The following is a 21,309-nucleotide window of genomic DNA, read 5'->3' as shown; positions in this document are numbered from 1 at the left end:
ATATTCTTAACTCTTCTTTTTTTTTTCTACTCATTGTATTAAAATTTTCCAGGTTCCATAATACAGTCTTGCGCATTGATCAACGATAATATTGTACAGCCATATGTACTCTGTAAATAAATAAATAAATAAATGAAAAAATCATTATAATCATTGCCTAGAAATAACAATTACATTCTTCACCAATTTATCCTGGAAAAAAAGCATCTTTAACATTTTTGAATCATAAAACCAATTGTCATAATTAATTTCGAAAAGTTCTATTAACAAACGCACCAAGTTTCGAAATCTTTTAATTCATAAATTCAAAAACAAAATGCAAAAACAAATAAGACTGAATAAGACAATATTAATTGTAAAAATAATTAATATTAATTGAATAAAAATCAAACAATTAAATTATCATTGTTGAATATTGTAAACAGTACTTTAAAGGGTAGGACAATAATTCTACATATCGATTTGATTCGATCCAATTTCGATTTATAACTAACTTCAGAGTTTTAATATTTGTCAAACTGTCTGGAAACAGCGGTGTCGTGTAACTTTTTTTTTTTTTTTTTTGATAACTTTAATTTATCAAGTGTAATAAGTAAATAAGAATAAAAAGTTCTAATTAATATACAAAAAAATATTTATTACGTAAATTAAAACAACAAATGCATCACAAAGTTTAAAATATCAATTAGATATCAACGCATATAATAATTGGTAAATAATTAAGACATCATCAGGTAATTTGTTTTTTTTTTATCTATGTATATTGTTTAACCTAAATTTGTTTACCTAATTGACGTGTAATGTCATCAAAAGAAAGAGACTAGCCCTCATTATGATAAAATAAATAAAATACTTATTTATGAAATTTTTTCAGGTAAAGAAACAATCACAACTTCAAGATGTCGACATCAGCAGTATATATTCTAGATGTCAAAGGAAAAGTATTGATATCACGTAATTATCGTGGTGATATTGAAAATAGTGTTATTGAAAAATTTATGCCACTTGTTATGGAACGTGAAGAAGAGGGTAATTTAACACCATTATTACAAATACCAGAATGTACATATGCATATATTAAATATAATAATTTATATATTGTATCAACAACTAAAAAAAATGCAAATATATCATTGGTATTTGTATTACTTCATAAAATAGTTCATGTTATGCAAGAATATTTTAAAGAATTAGAAGAAGAAAGTATTAGAGATAATTTTGTTGTAATATATGAACTTCTAGATGAATTACTTGATTTTGGTTATCCACAAACAACTGATAGTAAAATATTACAAGAATATATAACACAAGAAGGACATAAATTAGAAATACAACCAAGAATACCAAATGCTGTTACAAATGCTGTATCATGGCGTTCTGAGGGTATTAAATATCGTAAAAATGAAGTATTTCTTGATGTTATTGAATCAGTTAATTTACTTGCAAATGCAAATGGTAATGTGTTGTCATCTGAAATTGTTGGTGCAATTAAAATGCGTGTTTATTTATCTGGTATGCCAGAATTACGATTAGGATTAAATGATAAAGTACTATTTGAATCAACTGGTAGAGGTAAATCAAAATCAGTTGAACTTGAAGATGTTAAATTTCATCAATGTGTACGTTTATCAAGATTTGAAAATGATCGTACAATATCATTTATACCACCAGATGGTGAATTTGAATTAATGTCATATCGTTTAAATACACATGTTAAACCATTAATATGGATTGAATCTGTTATTGAAAGACATGCACATAGTCGTGTTGAATATATGATTAAAGCAAGATCACAATTTAAAAGACGTTCAACAGCAAATAATGTTGAAATTGTTATACCAGTACCAAATGATGCTGATTCACCAAAATTTAAAACAACAATTGGTAGTGTTAAATATTCACCAGAACAAAGTGCAATAACATGGTCAATTAAATCATTTCCTGGTGGTAAAGAATATTTAATGAGAGCACATTTTGGTTTGCCATCAGTTGTTGGTGAGGATATTGAAGGTAAACCACCAATTCAAGTTAAATTTGAAATACCATATTTTACAACATCTGGTATTCAAGTTAGATATTTAAAAATTATTGAAAAAAGTGGATATCAAGCATTACCATGGGTTAGATATATTACACAAAATGGTGATTATCAATTAAGAACTAATTGATCTATTGCTGATTTTTATTTTATTCTTAAAAATTAATTATTTTCAAGAAATTAGATAAGAAAACATATTATTTTAATCAATGACAAATTTATTACTATTATTATTCATTTTTATTTCTATTTTTTTTTTTCTCATTTAGCAATATATATAATTAAATAAATAAAATATTAATTTTATATACGTATATACCTACAGCCCTATATCTTTATGCTAATTAATAAATAAAAGCGAATGAAAACATTGTATTATTTTTGTGAAAAATTATTTGAATACTTGAAGTAAAAAAATGTGCAGCTACAATGATTATTATTGATTGTATGTTATTTATTTATAATAACAAAAGCGACCCTGTGCCTTCAGGGCGTGATTGTATATATATTCTTGAGTATCTTTATTGTAATCATTTTATTCATCATAATTAAAATTTTTATCAATCATTTTTTTTATTTTTCATAGCTCATAAAATACCTCTTTGCCCATTCTATTATCCTGATACAAAACTTTAATTTTTTCTATAAATTTTACAAGTTTTGTCGATATAATTCCGGGAAAAAAGATTAATAGAGATTTTTTTTTAACTCTTCAAATACCTCCTTGCCTATTCTGTATTCCTGATACGAATGAAATTTTTTTTTTTTCCGAAAAGTATCAGGCAAATATAAAATTGAGTAGGTAAATTTTCAAAAAACATCGAATACCTCTTCAGTCATTCTATGTTCCGGATACTCAAAAAATTTTTTTTCCATCGAATTTCAAAAAAATTTTTAAAATAATTAGAAAAAAAAAATTTTGAGTATCAGGAACATAGAATAAGCGAAGAGGTATTTTCAAAAGTATCGAATACCTCTTTGCTCATTCTTTGTTCCTGATACTCGAAAATTTTTTTTTCTATCAAATTTCAAAAAAAATATGAAAATAATTTGAAAAAAAAATTCTTGAGTATCAGGAACATAGAATGTGCAAAGAGGTATTTGATATTTTTGAAAATACCTCCTCGCTTATTCTATGTTCCTGATACTCGATATTTTTTTTTGCTAATTATTTTTGAAATTTTTTTGAAATTCGATGGAAAAAAAATTTTCGAGTATCAGGAACACAGAATGAGCGAAGAGGTATTTGATATTTTTTGAAAAATCAGCGCCATCTATCGATTTTTTTCGGAGTTATTGCGGTAAAAACATTTAAATATCATAGATAGAAGAGGGCTGTTTTATCAGGGTTATAGAACAGGTAAAGAGGTATTTTTTGAGTTAACAAGTTTAGCGCCATCTATTATTTTTCTTAGGAACTATAAGGTAGAAACATTTAAATATCAAAGATAGATGAAGGCTGTTTTATCAGGGTTATAGAACAGAAAAAGAGGTATCTTTCAAGTCAACAAGTTCAGCGCCATCTATCATTTTTTTTAGGAACTATAGAGTAAAAACATTTAAATATCAAAGATAGGAGAGGGCTGTTTTATCAGGGTTATAAAGCAGGCAAAGAGGTATTTTTTGAGTTAACTAGTTCAGCGCCACTTATTATTTTTCTTAGGAACTATAGGGTAAACACATTTAAATATTATTGATAGAAGATGGCTGTTTTATTAGAGTAATAGAACAAGCAAAGAGGTATTTTTTGAGTTAACTAGTTCAGCGCCATCTTTGATATTTAAATGTTTTTACTCTATAATTCTTAAAAAAAATAATAGATGGCGCTAAACTTGTTAACTCAAAAAATACCTCTTTTCTTGTTCTACAACCCGGATAAAACAGCCCTCCTCTATCTATGATATTTTAATGTGTTTACCCTATAGTTCCTAAGAAAAATAATAGATGGCGCTTCGTAGTGTGGCACAAAAAATACCTCTTTTTCTGTTCTATAACCCTGATAAAACAGCCTTTTTCTATCTATGATATTTCAATGTTTTTACTATATAGTCCCAAGAAAATACGATAGATGGCGCTTCGTAGTGTGACTCAAAAAATACCTCTTTTCTTGTTCTACAACCCGGATAAAACAGCCCTCCTCTATCTATGATATTTTAATGTGTTTATCCTATAGTTTCTAAGAAAAATAATAGATGGCGCTGAACTTGTTAACTCAAAAAATACCTCTTTTCCTGTTCTATAACCCTGATAAAACAGCCTTCTCCTATCTATGATATTTCAGTGTGTTTACCCTATAGTTCTAAGGAAAAATAATAGATGGCGCTGAACTTGTTAACTCAAAAAATACTTCTTTGCCTGTTCTACAACCCTGATAAAACAGCCCTCCTCTATCTATGATATTTCAATGTGTTTACCCTATAGTTCTAAGGAAAAATAATAGATGGCGCTGAACTTGTTAACTCAAAAAATACTTCTTTGCCTGTTCTACAACCCTGATAAAACAGCCCTCTTCTATCTATGATATTTGAATGTGTTTACCCTATAGTTCCTAAGAAAAATGATAGATGGCGCTAAACTTGTTAACTCAAAAAATACCTCTTTTCCTGTTCTGTAACCCTGATAAAACAGCCGTCTTCTATCTATGATATTTCAATGTTTTTACTCTATAGTTTCGAAAAAAAATCAATAGATGGCGCTGATTTTTCAAAAATACCGAATACCTCTTTGCTCATTTTATGTTCCTGATACTCGAAAATTTTTTCGCACAAATATTTTGAAACAATTTTTTTCCAAATACATCCTTGCTCATTCTATGTTCCTGATACTCGAATTATTTTTTTTCCACAAGTTTTTTGAAATTTGAGAAAAAAAAAATTTTTCGAGTATCAGGAACATAGAATGAGCAAGGAGGTATTTGAAAAAATTTCGAATACCTCTTCGGTCATTCTATGTTCCTGATACAAATCGAAGTTTTTTTTTTTTTGAAGTATCAGGCAAATATAAAATTGAGGAGGTAAATTTCAAAACTATTGACTACTTCTTCGGTCATTCTGTGTTCCTGATACGAATTGAAATTTTTTTTTTTTTTTTTGAAGTATCAGGCAAATATAAAATTGAGGAGGTATAAATTTTAAAAAACATTGAATACTTCTTCGGTCATTCTATGCTCCTGATACGAATCGAATTTTTTTTTTTGAAGTATCAGGTAAATATAAAATTAAGAAGGTAAATTTTTAAAAATACTGAATACTTCTTTAGTCATTCTATGTTCCTGATACAAATCAGTAAAATTTTTTCTCTAAAAATTCCAGGCTAACAAAAAATTGAGGAAGTTATTTTCTAAGATTTTACTTATTATTTATCAGGAATATAGAATGCTTAAAGAGGTATTTTTGAATTTTTCAAATACTAGCTTGACATTAAAATAAGTTTACGTGCCTTTTATGTATATTCATTCATCATGATATTTATCTGTGTAAACATTAAAATAATAAGAAAATAAAAGCCAAGCTGTAAGATAAATACCTCAATGATTAATCTTCTGTATAAAATTTTAGAATGAATAACAATTGGATAGGTATATATTTTTTTTGAATCTCATAAATTTATCTTTTATTTATTGTTATTGATGAACCTGTCTCCAACAAGTGTTAATCAATATAATCACTATTATATTGCATTTTCAGTACCACATAAATATCTATTTATATTTCATTTTTTTATCATTTAAATAATCAACGAAATTTCACATTATTTTTAAATAAAAAAAACATTAAATTAGTTCATAAATAACATTGCAACAAGATTTAGCGAAAAAAAATAAAAATGAAAAAACAGAAGCAACATATTTTAGCAACACTTTGATGATATTGACCAGAAGAAAGTAGCAGTTAATTTATTTTCAAAACATCAGAATAAAATGTTCACGGTTTTATTTTCCTCACTGTCTTCTGGAAATTTAGTACAACTTATTTTTCATTAAAAACAGCAGCTGTTTTGCAAAATACAATCGATTTACTACTACTAGACGCAATCTATTTGCGCGGTATCAAAATTTATAACATTCAAATATTATTTGAAGCATTGCAAGTGTTTTTTTTCTCTAAATTAAATTTCAATAGTCAAATATATGAAAAAAAATTAAATTCTAAACGAAAAGATTATTTATAAATTAATAAACACAATAAATTGTTTTTGTTTTTAATTTTTTTTATTGGTAAAAATAAGATTGACATAAAGTTTGACGATTGTTTTACTTTTTGGCTTTCTTTTCTTTACCAGCTGGTGCTTTAGTGACATCATCAGGATTTTCAGCTGCATCCTTGACACGTTTAGCTCTGACACCAACAAGTCTAGCATCAGCTCTTGCTTGACGAAGTGCAACATAAGCTGAGAATTTCTTCTCTTCTTCAGTAATTGGACGTGCCTTTGATTTAGCTGGAGCACTACGACGAATTGGCATTACGTCACCTTTAAGTTGACTGGCAACTTTGCATTCTTCTTCAGTTGAATCACCCTTCTTTGGCTATTGAATAAAAAATAATATTATTAATTACATTGTTTAGCTATAATAGAAATAATATGTATATTATCTTTCATTCTTTTAAATAACAATTGTTTACCTTTTTGGCATTGATGGGGAAAAGAATGAGTTTAGATCTGTATTCCTTGAGACGTTGTGCATTTGTTTGAAGTGCTTCAACAGATTTGTTGCGACGTCTTGAATCAACAGAAATACCAATTGTTTTGGCAAAATTTTTGTTTATTCCAGCAGCTTTTAATTCATCAAGAGTAAAACCACGACCAGCACGAAGCTTGGTGTGATAACGGAATGATGGACAATGTACAACTGGTCTCAATAGATTTACTGGTCTAAAAATAAACAACAATAATTAAATTAAATACTCATATTTATTATTATTATTATTATTATTTAAATAACAAGTAGTTGTTGTTATTATTACCTTGGAGCAACTGAACGTGCTTTCTTGATACGATTTTGTCTACGTCTGAATTTACGAGCTGGTTGGTTGAACCATGTCTTGACGAATCTTTGCCAATCCTTGTGGAAATGGCCATTCGGGATCATGTTATTACCTTTACCCATTTTGAGGCTATAAAATATACAACAATATATTAGTTATTATTAAATAAATAGTCAACTAATTTCACTATTAAACAATCACAATTATTTTTTAAAAATTAATAATTTATATTTAATTGGTGCTCATGTAGATCCTAACCTCTCACCACACTTTTACTATTCATTTTTAATCAATTTATCCATCAAATATAAACAATTTCACATTGATTTATTGACAAATAAATATTCTATATAATTATCATTGTTATTTTTAATTATTATTTATATATAATTGCTTTGATTATTGACAATTATAAAATGCATATTTATCTTACCAGCTTTATTTAATGGGAGTACGTGACAAGAAAAGAAAAAGAGATAAAAAAAAAGCCTTAAGCTGAACACGAGGCTGTCTCGGGAGGCTTTAGGTTTTAACAGGATCCAATGTTGATTGGTAAATTAAGCGCGGTAAATCAAAATGGCTGAGTCAATAGAAAGCCAGCATTTGAATTTGAAAATTTGTTTTAAAAAAAATATTAATGCAATTTCTAATATAAAAAATAATATAATTGATAATTGTATTATCAGTTAATCTATTTTATATTGATAAGAATGCACTATTTTTCTTATTGACATAGATGATAAATTTATTTGCCAGTTTCTTTATCAAGTAGTGACAGAAAAACAATAGTAAAAATGTATAAAATATTTTTGATAATTTACTATTTAATTGTTACATCAATGTTAACAAAAATTAATGGAGAAGAAATTGAAACAAAGTGTACTAAAGAATACTGCAATGTAATGAAATAATTTAATTTTAATTTTTTTTTAGAATTAAATATAAAATTTTAATTACAGAAATATATAAAAGAAAATAAATGTCCAGAGATAAGTGAAGAGTGTCAAGTGATGAATGCAACACACAATGGTGTTTGGCTACGTTATCCAGATGTTTGCAATTGTTGTAATTATTGTCTAACAAATATTAAAGCTGGTGGAAATTGTATCCAGGGTCTTTTTGATTTAAATCAGCCAACTGAAATATGTGGGCCTGGTTTAGAATGTACAATGAATGATAATCTAACTGCAACATGTCAAAAAAGTTAGTTAATATTTAAAAATAGTTGTGTTATAAAATTAAATAATATTTATATATTTATTATTCAGTTAAAACACCATGTACTGAAGCTCAAGATGATTGGGATAAACGAAGAGCTGATGGAACTTTAGGAATGCTGGAAATTCGTCCAAAGTGTGATGAAGATGGCTTGTATTCTTCATTTCATTGTATTCCTGGATCAATGTATGAAAAATTAATTTAAACATTAAATTATACTATATTTAAATAACATTTTAACGTTTTTTTTTAAATCTATTTATCAAGATGTTACTGTGTAGCACCAAATGGTCAAAGAATTTTTGGTGAAATTATTTTTTTTGATTCATGGGATCAACAAAAAATGTCTTGTGGTAAATAATTGATTTATTTTTTGCTGATATTATTGTGATAAATATACAGCTAATTTATATTTCCAGGATGTTCATTGAACGATTGGAAAGCTCGTGCAGTATTAAATCCAGATAGTGTAGTAAATAATATAAATCCTTCACTAAGTGCTAGATGTAATGCATATGGAGAGTTTGATTCTCTTCAATGTTTTGCTGGTAGTTTAGGTAATTGTACTTGTGTTGATCCTGTAACTGGTCATCCAATTGATTCATCCAATCTTGTGTCTCTTCCAAATATTAAACAAGGCAATCCCAAGTGTTGTAAGTTTCTTTGATTATCATTTTAATCTATAACAATTTTTAAACAAATTAATATTTAGTTAATAGTGCAATACATAAAACTGGAGTCTATACAACAGAATGTGAAACAATGAAAATATCATATTTTAATAATGAAACAACTCTCTATGAAAAACCAGCTTGTCAACCTGATGGAATGTTTGATCGTGTTCAACAAATTGATACCAGATTAATTTGTGTTGATCCATCAGGACAAGAAATTATTTACAATGGAATATCTTATTTTGCTGATGTTGATTCAGATGAATCAAAAATAATCAACTGCAGTAAGTGTTAGATTATAAAATATTAAGATAATTTATTATTTATAAATTTTTTTATAGATTGTGCAAAAACTTTGTGGCTATTGTCATCAGCAGGAGTCAATGAATTACCACAATGTAATTCATTTGGCAATTTTAAATCATGGCAATGTCGTAGAAATGAGTGTTACTGTGTTGATACTAATGGTAATCAGTGTGGATCAGAGAAAATATCTATCAATTATGTTGATAAACTCACATGTTATACCAAAGAATCAGCTGAATGTTTAACAAAAAATTAATTGGCCTCTTCAGGGTTGACAAACATCTATGTAGAAAATATTTATACAAATTTTTTTTAGAGATTACTATGCTGTAACTTGGTACATCTCTCTCTGTAAAACATAAAAATACATAGTAATAATGTGGAAATATTGTTTTTCTAGAAATGTAGTTTTGTTTTCAAATAGTTTTTCTATTTTTTTTCTATTTTAATCGAAATCTTCACTTACCAACTGTCAGTGTACTTGTTAAATATATTAAAAAATATAGATTGTTTTGTTTCAAATAATATATGTTGAATAAACATTTCTTTGCAATATTTATATTTATTTATTAATTAATTATTTAAATTCAATGACTTGATAGTTGACATGACTGTCAGGTCAATTTGTGTTGTTATTATTATAAAAACTATTTAAAGGTTATGTCGGTCGTGTTACATACATTGACCATTTTCTATTTTTAATCAAGAGAGCAGAAAAATATTTTGCAATAGTGACACATACATACATTTAAGGTGTTTAGAAGTTAGAATGTGGTTTAGTCAAAGATTTCCCACTGCAAATAATAAATACACACTCAGATAGTGTTTTCTTTTTTTTTTTTTTTCTTTTTTTTCTTCTTTTCCAATAATTAAAATACAAAAAAAAAAAAACAACAACAACCACCTAATTTGATAAAGAAAAAAATGGGTAAAAAAAAATCACATCATACAGAAAAAAACAGTAAACAACAATCATCGCAAATTAAAAAAATTTCATCTGTCAAAAGAGCTGAAATTACATTGCAGTGTGAAAGATTATTTAGATGTGAGTATTTTTAATTTAAAAAAAAAAAATTAAAATCTTTATTAAATTGTATTAAACAATATGTTAATTGTAAATTATTATTATTATCATTGCAGTATGTAGTGATCCTGCATATGCAACTCAATTATGGGATAATTATTTGGAAATAACAAAAATATTGGAGAAAATAAAACGTCTTGAAGATATGAAAACAATAACAACAAAACGTTCAACAGCAATAAAACAATTTATTGACTGGTTAAAAGATAACAATGCAAATATTGATGGTATAAGTATTGCTGAATTTCCTGGTTTTGAGCTTGGTTTAAAAGCTGAAAAATCATATGAAGCAAATGAATTACTTCTTGAAATACCAGGTAAATTAATATTCAGTGTAGAAACAGCAGCAAGTGAGTTATCAACAATTCAAAATGATCCATTGATCCAACACATGCCACAAGTTGCATTAGCAATTGCATTATTAATTGAAAGACATAAAACAAATTCAAAATGGAAAGCTTATATAAATATGTTACCAACAAATTATTCAACTGTACTTTACATGACAACAAATGACATGATTGAACTCAAAGGAAGTCCAACACTTGGTACTTATTATTAACATAAATAATATCTAAACTTCAACGTAAATATTATCTAATTTAATTTATTTTCATCAACAGAGGCTTCATTAAAACACTGCAGAAATATTGCTCGTCAATATTCATATTTTAATCAATTTTTTCAAAATAATAATAATCAAGTTTCGGATTTATTAAGAGATGTTTTTACCTATGAAGAATATTGGTAAGTTAAACAAATTATTTATTTAAAAATACTTTTATTCAATATAGAAATAAATATACATAAAAAATCATCAAGCCAATACAAAAATTACTTGATTTATTTCATAAATTCAGGTATTGTTTCCCAACTGTCATTAGCATCTAATGAATCATTATCAATATCACTTTTTAAATCATAATCACCATCATATGAATGATTAATTTCTTTCATTTCACGTTTGTTATCATGTACATGTTGCTTTTTTCCTGTTGATGTTGTAACAACATTAACCATTATTGTATTTAAACTACTTGTATTTGATAATTTTCTAGCATTTATTGTTGGTGTATTAAATACACTTCTTGAAAATGCATTATTATATATGTACTTTTGTTTTTGACGTATTTTAAATATAATAAATATACAAAGAAAACCAATTATTGTCATAACAAGAATAGCAATACTTGCATATATACTTGGACGTATTTTATCATAATTAATATTATTATTATTATTTTTATAATTATATTTAAAATCAATAATATCATCATTAATATCAATATAATTATTTTTTATATTTTTTAATATTTCATTGTCATTATTGTCATCATAATTATCAATTATTTTTGTTTCATTATTTGTTGAATTTTTTATTGCAAATGGTAATGAATCAAATGCATTTAATATATCAACAAATTCCAGTGAATTATTATCATTTTTTATTGGTAATAAATCAATTATTTCTTCTGGTTTACTTGTTGTTGTTGTTGATGTTGTTGTTGATGATGTTGATGTTGTTGATGATGATGTCAAATTAAAATATAATATCTGTTCAATATTTTTTTTAACATTATGCAATTTAGAATCAGCTGTTCTTGCTGATGTTACTTGAGCTAGATGTAGTCTACTTGATCCACGTTGTCTCAATGATATCAATTCATCAACACTCATATTTCTTGATTCCAACAAGTGTTGTAACATTTCACCAGTTTCATCATTATCAATTAGCTCTAATATTTCTTCTCTTGCTTCTGGCTCTATTTCTGTTATTATTTTATCATATATTTTATTACTTGATGATATTCTTTGATGATTTATTGGATGTGGCTCTTCAGTTGTTATTATATTATTTAAATTTTTTATTTCTTCATTTGTTAATGTTGTATTTAATTTTAATATGTCATCAAATTTATCATAATTATCAATTGGTATTGTTGTTGATATTGATATGTCATCTTTTAAATCAATAAATTGTTCAATACTTAATTTTGATTCTTCATTTTTATTAACAGCATTTGGAATAATTGTTGTTTTTTTATCATCAATTTTTTCATTTTTAAGATAATCTGAATATTCAATTGCTTCATTATTAATGCTTGTCGTTGTTGTTGTTGTTATAACTGGCTGATAATCATAATTTTCATCATTAAAAATTGTTGTCTCATCAATCACAACTGGTTCTTCAGTTGTTTCACTAAAATGTGGCAAAATAATTGGATTTGTAAATTTTACAAGAGTTGATAAATTTTCATTTTCATTATCTTCATTGTTTTCTGGTTCTCTTTGAATTTTCATGTTATTAAATTTACCTCTTTTTGGTCTTTCAGTAATATTATTGATATTTTTATTATTTGTTAATTGTTCTTGTGATTTTAATGCACTTAATGCATTTGTTTTACCCTTTAAAAGATCACTTAAACTTAAATTTTTTTGTTGTAATATTTCAGATAAACTTAAGCCTTCTTCTTCTTGAGTTTTTAATAACAACTTAAGTTCTGAATTTTCAATTGTTTTTTGTTTTGATGATTGATAATTATCTGTTATTGTTGAAATTGTTGGTGGTGTTGTTTTGTATGATGAGTATTCATAATTTTGTGGTGGACGACGTTTTCTTGGTCTAGGTTTTTGATGCTCATCGTCATTTAAATCATACTCATTTGGATTAACTTGAAATGATATCTTTTTATCATCATCATCATCATCATCATTAACATGTTGAATTTGTTGTTTTGATTGGAGACGTTTTATTGAAGCTGGACGAATTCTACGAAAACGTTGACGCATTCTTCTACCACCATCAGTATTATTTAAATTATTTAAATATTTTCTTTGACGTAATGGTGATTCTTTGACATCATCAAATGGTACAAGTGGTAATGAATCACCATCTCGCCATTTTGGCTCAATAGCATCACCATTTTTTCTCCATTTTCCAATGAGTCTAACTTCACCAGGTTTATCCTCAGTCTCACTAACATAATCCACTAGCTCTTCTCTATCATCCTGAAAAATTTGAAAGTTAAAAATTAATAATAATTCAAGTCATCCTTTTTATATAAGGACATATATTTTTTCTCCTAAAATGGATTTTTAAAATTCACTTTAATTACAGCACAATGATGTGAAAAATAAAAGAAAATAAAATTATATGTGAAAATTTAATCATCACAATGATAATTGTGTTTTGTTGAAAGTTAAAAAATTATTATGGAAAGTTTCACGTTTATTATTTTCTTGTATGATGAAAATTTTCCACACACATTGTTTTCCTTTTTTAATATTTTAAATGTCTAGAGAATAAAATTGACAAATATATATTTCATTTATTCCCATAAATAACATGATTATTTAACAAATATTTTTTTTTTTTAAACTTTTAATTTTCTTTATTTTATTTATTATTATTATTTTGTTTCAATTATCTGGTTGAATGATTTAGTTTCACTGTATCGAATAAGAGAGAAAGGATTTTTGTCTGCATCATTTCCGTTTTACCATCACAATTAAAAATGTCAAGATAATATCCAAAACACAATATTATATTTAAATTTAAAACAACAAATTGCATGTAAAAAAGAGAATGTAAATACTTGTCTAAAGATCTAATTAATTTGTTTGATATAAAAGAAAACAAAAAGAAAGTAAAAATACAATGTTATATATTTAAAATAATTACCCTTGATTTTAGATTATCATATAAATTTGAATGATCAATCTTAGATGATTCAAAAGCCCATGTATTTGTTGCAATTAAATAATTAAATAACAATATTTTCCACATGATTATTATCAACTAGTTACATTGACATTTGCTTCAGTTAAATGAACGTAAAAATCTTCTATTTGACGACATAATCCACGACAATTATCCACCTCGTTATTTTCTTTTTCTTCTTCCTTATTTGCAATTAATTTATCTTCTTCAATATTATTATTTATTGTAAATAAATGTATATAAATTATTGCTAAACAAAGTAATAAAAAACCAGTATTTTTACGATTACACAATTGCCAAATAAAATTCATTAATATTTATCAATTAAATCACTTTAATTTAAAAAACATTTCACTTTCGTTTTTTTTTTTTTTTTTCTATTTAAAAAATTTTTTTAACAATAGAAATATTTAAATATATTTTTAGAGAATCAATATTATTATTTTGTTTTGTATTGTCTGATGATTTTTGTTGCGTGATTTAAACACGAGGCACTCTTGGCAAGTACCACTTGCAGACTGATGCGATTTTCTCCAAGTAAATGTTGTAAGTAAGTCGGTGAAACTTGATAGTACATCTAAAAGTTAAAAAATTAAATTGCCATGTATTTTATGTATTATTCTTTTCTACGACATCAACATTAACATCATCATCATCATCGTAGATAGATTTCATACTCAATGAACATTCAAAAACTTTTAAATAAAGTGAAATAATTTTTTTATTTTCTCGAAATGATGCTGAACATTTAGCCTAGATATTCAAACGAAATTCAAAAAAAATAATAAAAACATACAATTTATTTATATTCTCTCTTTTTTAAACATCAATTTAAACTATTTTAAAATATTTTTTATAATTTATATTAAATATATTTTTAATTTATCAAGTAGAAAGTATGAAAAAAATAATTTTTTTTTTGCTAAACAACCTTCTTATATATTTTAAATAAACAAAATATATTTCCTTTTTATTTCAAAATATAAAATTTATAAAAAATCATAATCTACAGATTGTGTTTAGCGATTGATCATTTGTTTTTTTTTTTTTGCAATTATATATCCTTGTGTCTTCCTGGCGTGTAGATTATTTGATTTAAAAAATTTATCTCAACAGTAGATAACTACTTTCACACATTGCAAAAATATAAAAAAAATTTAAGAATAAAATAACAATGAAAAACAATTAAATAATAATATTATTTCCTTTAATAAAAATTACATTAATTATAAATATTTAAAATACCATAATTTTTATTTATTTATTTATTTTAATAAACAACAAACCGGTCGTTGTTGTGATCATTCATCAAGCATGACCGTGAACAAGCAACAGTCCTGGTGAAAGTATATATATATAAATATATATTTTAGAACAATAATATCACCACCTTAAAAATGCTGTTGTTGTTATTTTTTTAAATATATTTATTATTTGCATTTCCTGCTTTCCAAATAATGCGTTAACTCAAATATATATTTAAGAGACATGATGACTCTTGCAATTTAATTTTTTATATACAATTTTAAATGTTGAGGAGGAATATCATGAGTATGCATGTCCGATACTAAAATAAATATGTTTTATATTTTAGAGAAACCTATATAGAAAGTTGTGTCATATACATGTAGATAAAAAATAAAAATACTTGATCGAATGGCCTTAATCAGATTCAATAAATTTACTCTGTATTAAATTTGATAAATTTGTTAATTTTTTTTTTTTTTGTTTTAGCTGGGCTGTTTCTACTGTTATGACCAGACAAAATATTATTCCAAGTCGTAATGATTCACAAATGATACATGCACTTATTCCAATGTGGGATATGTGCAATCACGAGGAAGGAATTGTAAGTTTTATTTTATTTTAAATGATATAATTTTAACAATATTCAAAATCAAATAAATTCCATGGAAATAGTATTTTTTTTTATGTTGTTTTATGCACTTTTTATAATACAGTTATAAAAAAATATATAAATTATTTATTGAATATATAAATAAATATTCAAATAGTAATTTTATTTTATTTTTTTATTATTTTTATTATTCACAAGAAAGATAAATACTTGATTAATTAATTAATTTTTAAACCAGTTTAATTTTAATTTATATAATTTTAATTTAACTTTCAATTTTCAAATTAAAACTTGTTCTATGTATGTGTTATTTTTAATATTAAATGTAATAATTATTTGTCATTTTAATGTTACAGATAACAACTGATTTTAATATAAATTCTGATACTTGTGAGTGCTATGTAAAACGTTCATTTAATAAAGGCGAACAAATATTTATAAATTATGGTTTACGTACAAATTCTGAATTTTTTGTACATTCTGGTTTTGTATATCCAGATAATAAAAATGATGGTTTTAAATTACGTCTTGGAATAAGTAAATCAGATCCATTATTTAATGATCGAGTTAATTTACTGGAAAAAATTGGTTTCACATCGTCAATGACATTTTTATTGGAAAATAGCAGTGAACCAATAACCGATCAAATGCTTGCATTTTTACGTATTTTTAGTATGAGAAAAAATGAACTTGATCATTGGCTTGAATCGGAAAAAATATTTGATTTAATGCATCGTGATTGTTCACTTGATACTGTTGTCGAAGAAAATGTTAAAAAATTTTTATTAACAAGACTTAAATTACTCATCTCTAATTATCCTACAAAACTTGAGGTAATTTTATTTATTTTTCGTTTTTTTCTATCCAACAAATTCATTGTTTTATTTTAATAAAAAAAATATATACAATATATTTTTTTCTTTTGGAAATAAATAAAATTGCTAGTCATTATCGAGTCAACTGACCTGAAACAAAATAAAATATAAAATTGTTTGTTGAATGAATTATTAAATGATAAAAAATATTTATTTATTTTCCAGGAGGATATTGAATTATTGAAGACAACAATGTCACCATCAAGAAAAATGATTATACAATTGCGTGTAACGGAAAAGAAAATACTTGCTGGTGCACTCGAGTATGTGGAACAGTGGATCAAAACATGATGACCATTGTTTATGCAATAATAAATTAAAAACTAGTTTGTTTGGACTGTTTTTTCTTTTTTTTTTTTTTTATTCGAGTAATTAATGTTACACTGTTGTTGATTATTTGAATTCTCATATATAATATATAATTAAAATGTAATAACAAAAAAGAAAATTGAAAAATAATAAAAAGCATAAAATTTTGTCGAAAATATATTATATTATAATGCCAATGATATTTTAATTAATTTAGATAGGCTGTATTTGAAATTTAAAAAAAAAATAATAAATTTATTTGAAAAATAAATATATATTTACTTGGAAAAAAAAATACTAGCGTTGTTTTTTTTCTTTTATTTTCAATCTGTATTTTATTGGCTTCTTATTTATAAGATTTTAAATTTATAAATTATGTTGATGTTTAAAATGATAAAATAGTTTTAGTGTCTGTGATTTTAAATATGCTTCGGTAGTTCAACGGTAGAATACCTACCTAATGTCTAATGGACATAAATCGGGAGATCCAGGTTCAATTCCTGGCTGAGGCAAATTATTTATTTTTTTTTTCTAATTTTTTGTAAATTTTACTATTACAATATCTATGTATTTGCAATAAATTCCACGAGTAAAATTTCCAGGACATCTGCATCATCACAACATATAGAAATATGGCAGAGAATACCTTCTAACTTCTCCTGTTATCCTAATACTCGGTAGAAATTTTAAACGTAGAAAGACACTAAACCCGTATGCGGTCTTATAGAAATATTTTTCTTACTATTCTCATTGATTCTCATAAAAAAAATACTCCAAAGGTTTTATAAATTAAAAAACAAATTAATTAATATTCATCTAAATTAAATCTCTAATCTATTCTAAATAATTTAATTTTTATTAATTTTAAAAAACAAATAGAATTCATTAAAAAGAATATACCTATAACTCTTGCGAAATAATATCAATAATTAATCAAACATGTGTTATCAATTATCATTTATTTATAAACAAACAGATAAAAAAAAAAAGAAAGAGGCCACAAAAAATTCCACTGATGTTTTCAGCATTGCCTTGTCGAGTCTTGTAATGCAAAAGTCAGTTGCAATATAATACTTGACGATATTTAAACAACTAAATTTTACAACAAAAAACATGAAAATTGTTAAAACTTTTGTTAAGGATATTAGATTTCCTACATCATTACTAGGTGATGGTAGTGATGCAATGGTACAGATAAACAATTATAATAATAATAAGCAATTATAAAAATCTGATAAAATTATTTGTAGCATACTGATCCAGATTATTCTTGTGCATATGTAACAATTATTTTGGATAATGGATTAGAAGGATGTGGTCTGACATTTACTCTAGGCAGAGGAACAGAAATTGGTATGTTTATTTATTAATTATAAACAAAACAAATAAATTTATAATATCAAGGTTAAATACTGATTACAGTTGTCAATGCTTGTAAGACAATTTTACCATTTGTAAATGGTCAAGATGTTGAAGAAATATTCAAAGACTTTGCTGGCTTTTGGAGAAAAATAACAAGTGAATCACAGCTAAGATGGGTGATGATGATTAATAATTAATAATGACTCTAATTGAAAAAATAATTATATATATTTGATGTTTAGTTGGGTCCAGAGAAAGGAGTAATGCATCTTGCAACAGCAGCTGTTATAAATTCACTGTGGGATTTATGGGCAAAAATAAAAAATGTTCCATTATGGAAACTTTTGGTTGATTTAACACCAGAAGAATTAGTATCAACAATTGATTTTCGTTACATGTAATTATTATTTATTTAAATATATCACGTAAAAGCTATATTAATGTTTAATTTACCTTTTTTAAAAAAATACAGAACAGATGTTATTACAAAAGAAGAAGCAATAAAAATATTAAAAGACAAACAAGTAGATAAATTAAAAAGAGAAAAATATTTATTTGAAAATGGTTTACCAGCATATACAACACAAGTTGGTTGGATTGGTTATTCAAATGATAAAGTTCGTGAGCTTTGTAAAAAATATATTGATCTTGGTTTTACACATTTTAAAATTAAAGTTGGTGGTAATATTAAAAATGATATTGATAGATGTAAATTAATACGTAATGAAATTGGTGATGTTAATAAATTAATGCTTGATGCAAATCAAATATGGGATGTTGAAGAGGCTATTAGCTGGATGAAGAAACTTGTAGAATTTAAACCATTATGGATTGAAGAGCCAACAAGTCCAGATGATATTTTGGGGCATGCAAAAATTTTAAAAGCATTAAAACCATTTGATATTGGTGTTGCAACTGGTGAGGCATGTGCAAATCGTGTTATGTTTAAACAATTTCTTCAAGCTGATGGATTAAATTATTGTCAAATTGATTCAGCAAGAATTGGTGGTGTTAATGAAATTTTAAGTGTCTATTTAATGGCACATAAATTTAAAAGTTTGTTATTCTTTTACTAGATGTTATTGTAAAAAATACTTGACAAGTAATTCTTGTTTGTTATTTTATTTTTCCAGTTCCAGTTTGTCCTCATGCTGGTGGTGTTGGACTTTGTGAAATGGTACAACATTTACAAATGTGGGATTATGTATCATTAAGTTGTACAACTGATGATAGAATCATTGAATATGTCGATCAACAACACCAACATTTCAAGCATCCAGCAGTTGTTAAAAATGCCAAGTATCAAGCACCAACATCAGCTGGTTACTCAACACAATTTACCAATGAAACTATCATTAATTACGAGTATCCAAATGGCAAAGAATGGCTAAAAATGTTTGCTCAAGGTATCTACAAGAAACCCCAACAATAATCATCAAAAAAAATATCAAATCCATTAAACAAAATGTACTTTTCAATGTCCATAAACTTTCGTTGTATTTTTTATTATTAATTTTTTCTTTTTGAGTTTTTTAAACAACTAAAATTAACAGTATATATAACAGTTAATTTAAATAGTATCACATGAAATAATTCTAGTAATTCACTGCAACGAATTATAAATAAAAAAATTATAATTTTAATTAAAAAAAAAAAACGTTAATTATCTTGATAGTGTTTTAAGTCGTTCCTTGACATAATCAGTCTGAAATAAAATGGATAAATAAATTAACACAGAAAAAAAATTATAAGAATTTTTAAACTTACACTGACAAACCAAAATGAATTTTCTCGAAATATTTGTCGTTTGATAAAATCCATATTTTCAATTGGACCAATAACATGAAGATGTAGATGATTTATTGTGTTAAATGGTGGCCAATGAAAACCAGTTCTTACTGATGATAAATTAAGTCCTTGTTGTGCAGTAACTACCTCGACAGTGTCAACAATTTTATCAACTATAATAAACGAAAAATAATTAAATTTAGATAGTAAAAAAAAAAACTCAACAACTAAAATAGTAAAAAGCTTACAAAGTGGCTCATCATCAGGCTTCAATTCTTTAGCATTTGATATATGATTTTTTGGAATAATTAAATAATGATGATCTGATGCTGGATGAATGTCTTTGATGCACATCAAATCATCATCCTAGATGTCGAATAGAAATTAAAAAAAAAACATCAATATTATCATCTCATTAAATAACCAAGTAAATTACATTTTATTACCTCGTAAATTGTTTCAGCTGGTGCATTACCCTGTAATATTTTGCAGAATATACAACCGGCTATAAATTTAGCCATTTAAACAATTAAATATAACAACTGGTATATAAAATATGTAATCTACTTGTCTTTCAACCTGATAATATCACAAAAAATGGCGGAGTATTTACAACAACAACACACATTCATGCGCATGACAGTACATGAACACAAAAAAATATTCAATGGAAAAGGAAAATATATACAGTTACTTTAATATTCAATTTAAAATATATAAACTGTACATTTATTTAATAATATTTATGTATAATATTTATATATTTTTTTTGTAAAGTTTAGCTTAATATTTAATTGTTGTTTTTTTTCCATAATATGGTTGAAGACAAAAAAAAATTGGAGGGTGAGCTTGATAAATCATTATCGGCAGTTGAACTCTAATAAACATAAAAAAAACAGAGCTCTTGGATTTTTTATTTTTTTTATAAACCAAAAAATTTGTTTATTTTCTAATCAATTTGTATGATTTTTCTTTTTTTTTTCGTACCCTATTCAGTCCATTCTACGACTTACAAATCATCGTAACAATAAACATTTTTACTTTATTTATTTTTTTTTTTTTTAATAACTAATAATAAGTAATAAAAAATG

The 21,309-nt window shown here is 25.3% G+C and overlaps 7 protein-coding genes across 10 annotated transcripts; 4 read left to right on the top strand and 3 right to left on the bottom strand.

The window, feature by feature from the left end:
• The first annotated feature begins 500 nt into the window (after nt 1-500).
• Nucleotides 501-2,468, top strand: LOC122852841 (AP-1 complex subunit mu-1). Of its 2 annotated transcripts, none has more exons than XM_044152919.1 (2): nt 501-711; nt 875-2,468. In XM_044152919.1, exon 2 carries the CDS (start codon nt 900-902, stop codon nt 2,166-2,168), a length of 1,269 nt encoding a protein of 422 aa, XP_044008854.1. In that variant the 5' UTR covers nt 501-711; nt 875-899; the 3' UTR covers nt 2,169-2,468. The 2 variants fall into 2 exon arrangements, with proteins under 2 accessions (XP_044008854.1, XP_044008853.1); XM_044152918.1 differs by having other exon boundaries at nt 548-734; nt 875-2,454.
• Nucleotides 2,469-6,226: 3,758 nt separating this feature from the next.
• Nucleotides 6,227-11,924, bottom strand: LOC122852840 (60S ribosomal protein L13-like). 2 transcript variants are annotated; one of them, XM_044152917.1, is made up of 6 exons: nt 11,920-11,924; nt 9,479-9,484; nt 9,050-9,055; nt 7,003-7,152; nt 6,661-6,910; nt 6,227-6,563 (listed from the first exon to the last, which is right to left on the bottom strand). In XM_044152917.1, the coding sequence occupies exons 4-6, from the start codon at nt 7,143-7,145 to the stop codon at nt 6,291-6,293; spliced, it is 666 nt and encodes a 221-aa protein (XP_044008852.1). In that variant the 5' UTR covers nt 7,146-7,152; nt 9,050-9,055; nt 9,479-9,484; nt 11,920-11,924; the 3' UTR covers nt 6,227-6,290. The 2 variants fall into 2 exon arrangements, with proteins under 2 accessions (XP_044008852.1, XP_044008851.1); XM_044152916.1 differs by lacking the exons at nt 9,050-9,055; nt 9,479-9,484; nt 11,920-11,924 and adding an exon at nt 7,457-7,533.
• LOC122852839 lies at nt 7,750-9,777 on the top strand. The gene is made up of 7 exons (XM_044152914.1): nt 7,750-7,922; nt 7,983-8,226; nt 8,292-8,427; nt 8,509-8,594; nt 8,661-8,894; nt 8,954-9,199; nt 9,257-9,777. Exons 1-7 carry the CDS (start codon nt 7,818-7,820, stop codon nt 9,475-9,477), a joined length of 1,272 nt encoding a protein of 423 aa, XP_044008849.1. The 5' UTR covers nt 7,750-7,817; the 3' UTR covers nt 9,478-9,777.
• Nucleotides 9,887-17,363, top strand: LOC122852838 (actin-histidine N-methyltransferase). The gene is made up of 6 exons (XM_044152913.1): nt 9,887-10,266; nt 10,362-10,853; nt 10,929-11,052; nt 15,761-15,875; nt 16,241-16,717; nt 16,925-17,363. The coding sequence occupies exons 1-6, from the start codon at nt 10,146-10,148 to the stop codon at nt 17,048-17,050; spliced, it is 1,455 nt and encodes a 484-aa protein (XP_044008848.1). The 5' UTR covers nt 9,887-10,145; the 3' UTR covers nt 17,051-17,363.
• Nucleotides 11,067-14,790, bottom strand: LOC122852837 (putative uncharacterized protein DDB_G0292292). The gene is made up of 2 exons (XM_044152912.1): nt 13,988-14,790; nt 11,067-13,314 (listed from the first exon to the last, which is right to left on the bottom strand). Exons 1-2 carry the CDS (start codon nt 14,090-14,092, stop codon nt 11,149-11,151), a joined length of 2,271 nt encoding a protein of 756 aa, XP_044008847.1. The 5' UTR covers nt 14,093-14,790; the 3' UTR covers nt 11,067-11,148.
• A 644-nt stretch (nt 17,364-18,007) lies between the features above and the next one.
• On the top strand, nt 18,008-19,863 carry LOC122852806 (mitochondrial enolase superfamily member 1-like). 2 transcript variants are annotated; one of them, XM_044152872.1, is made up of 6 exons: nt 18,008-18,242; nt 18,319-18,421; nt 18,491-18,606; nt 18,673-18,827; nt 18,903-19,486; nt 19,564-19,863. In XM_044152872.1, the coding sequence occupies exons 1-6, from the start codon at nt 18,240-18,242 to the stop codon at nt 19,860-19,862; spliced, it is 1,260 nt and encodes a 419-aa protein (XP_044008807.1). In that variant the 5' UTR covers nt 18,008-18,239; the 3' UTR covers nt 19,863. The 2 variants fall into 2 exon arrangements, with proteins under 2 accessions (XP_044008807.1, XP_044008806.1); XM_044152871.1 differs by having other exon boundaries at nt 18,010-18,256.
• A 158-nt stretch (nt 19,864-20,021) lies between these two features.
• LOC122852830 (histidine triad nucleotide-binding protein 3) lies at nt 20,022-20,781 on the bottom strand. The gene is made up of 4 exons (XM_044152906.1): nt 20,665-20,781; nt 20,467-20,584; nt 20,198-20,391; nt 20,022-20,135 (listed from the first exon to the last, which is right to left on the bottom strand). The coding sequence occupies exons 1-4, from the start codon at nt 20,737-20,739 to the stop codon at nt 20,094-20,096; spliced, it is 429 nt and encodes a 142-aa protein (XP_044008841.1). The 5' UTR covers nt 20,740-20,781; the 3' UTR covers nt 20,022-20,093.
• Between the last annotated feature and the right edge of the window lie 528 nt (nt 20,782-21,309).

The sequence above is a fragment of the Aphidius gifuensis genome, linkage group LG3 (assembly GCF_014905175.1).
Source record: "Aphidius gifuensis isolate YNYX2018 linkage group LG3, ASM1490517v1, whole genome shotgun sequence".
NCBI lineage: Eukaryota > Metazoa > Arthropoda > Insecta > Hymenoptera > Braconidae > Aphidius > Aphidius gifuensis.
This window is presented reverse-complemented; position numbering and strand designations above follow the sequence as displayed.

Bases quoted from the DNA above. Each gene is read 5' to 3' on its own strand.
- LOC122852839 (XM_044152914.1), top strand. From the start codon at position 7,818: ATGTATAAAATATTTTTGATAATTTACTATTTAATTGTTACATCAATG. The intron at 8,895-8,953 runs GTAAGTTTCTTT...ATTAATATTTAG, and splicing joins ACAAGGCAATCCCAAGTGTT to TTAATAGTGCAATACATAAA. The intron at 9,200-9,256 runs GTAAGTGTTAGA...ATTTTTTTATAG, and splicing joins ATCAAAAATAATCAACTGCA to ATTGTGCAAAAACTTTGTGG.
- LOC122852806 (XM_044152871.1), top strand. From the start codon at position 18,182: ATGAAAATTGTTAAAACTTTTGTTAAGGATATTAGATTTCCTACATCA. The intron at 18,422-18,490 runs GTATGTTTATTT...TACTGATTACAG, and splicing joins AGGCAGAGGAACAGAAATTG to TTGTCAATGCTTGTAAGACA. The intron at 18,828-18,902 runs GTAATTATTATT...AAAAAAATACAG, and splicing joins ACAATTGATTTTCGTTACAT to AACAGATGTTATTACAAAAG.
- LOC122852841 (XM_044152919.1), top strand. From the start codon at position 900: ATGTCGACATCAGCAGTATATATTCTAGATGTCAAAGGAAAAGTATTG.
- LOC122852838 (XM_044152913.1), top strand. From the start codon at position 10,146: ATGGGTAAAAAAAAATCACATCATACAGAAAAAAACAGTAAACAACAA. The intron at 10,854-10,928 runs GTACTTATTATT...TTTCATCAACAG, and splicing joins CAAAGGAAGTCCAACACTTG to AGGCTTCATTAAAACACTGC. The intron at 11,053-15,760 runs GTAAGTTAAACA...TTTTTGTTTTAG, and splicing joins TTTACCTATGAAGAATATTG to CTGGGCTGTTTCTACTGTTA.
- LOC122852840 (XM_044152917.1), bottom strand. From the start codon at position 7,145: ATGGGTAAAGGTAATAACATGATCCCGAATGGCCATTTCCACAAGGAT. The intron at 6,911-7,002 runs GTAATAATAACA...GTTTATTTTTAG, and splicing joins GCACGTTCAGTTGCTCCAAG to ACCAGTAAATCTATTGAGAC. The intron at 6,564-6,660 runs GTAAACAATTGT...TTTATTCAATAG, and splicing joins TCCCCATCAATGCCAAAAAG to CCAAAGAAGGGTGATTCAAC.
- LOC122852837 (XM_044152912.1), bottom strand. From the start codon at position 14,092: ATGTGGAAAATATTGTTATTTAATTATTTAATTGCAACAAATACATGG. The intron at 13,315-13,987 runs GTAATTATTTTA...CAAATTTTTCAG, and splicing joins ATGATAATCTAAAATCAAGG to GATGATAGAGAAGAGCTAGT.
- LOC122852830 (XM_044152906.1), bottom strand. From the start codon at position 20,739: ATGGCTAAATTTATAGCCGGTTGTATATTCTGCAAAATATTACAGGGT. The intron at 20,585-20,664 runs GTAATAAAATGT...TTCGACATCTAG, and splicing joins CAGCTGAAACAATTTACGAG to GATGATGATTTGATGTGCAT. The intron at 20,136-20,197 runs GTAAGTTTAAAA...ATTTTATTTCAG, and splicing joins ATTCATTTTGGTTTGTCAGT to ACTGATTATGTCAAGGAACG.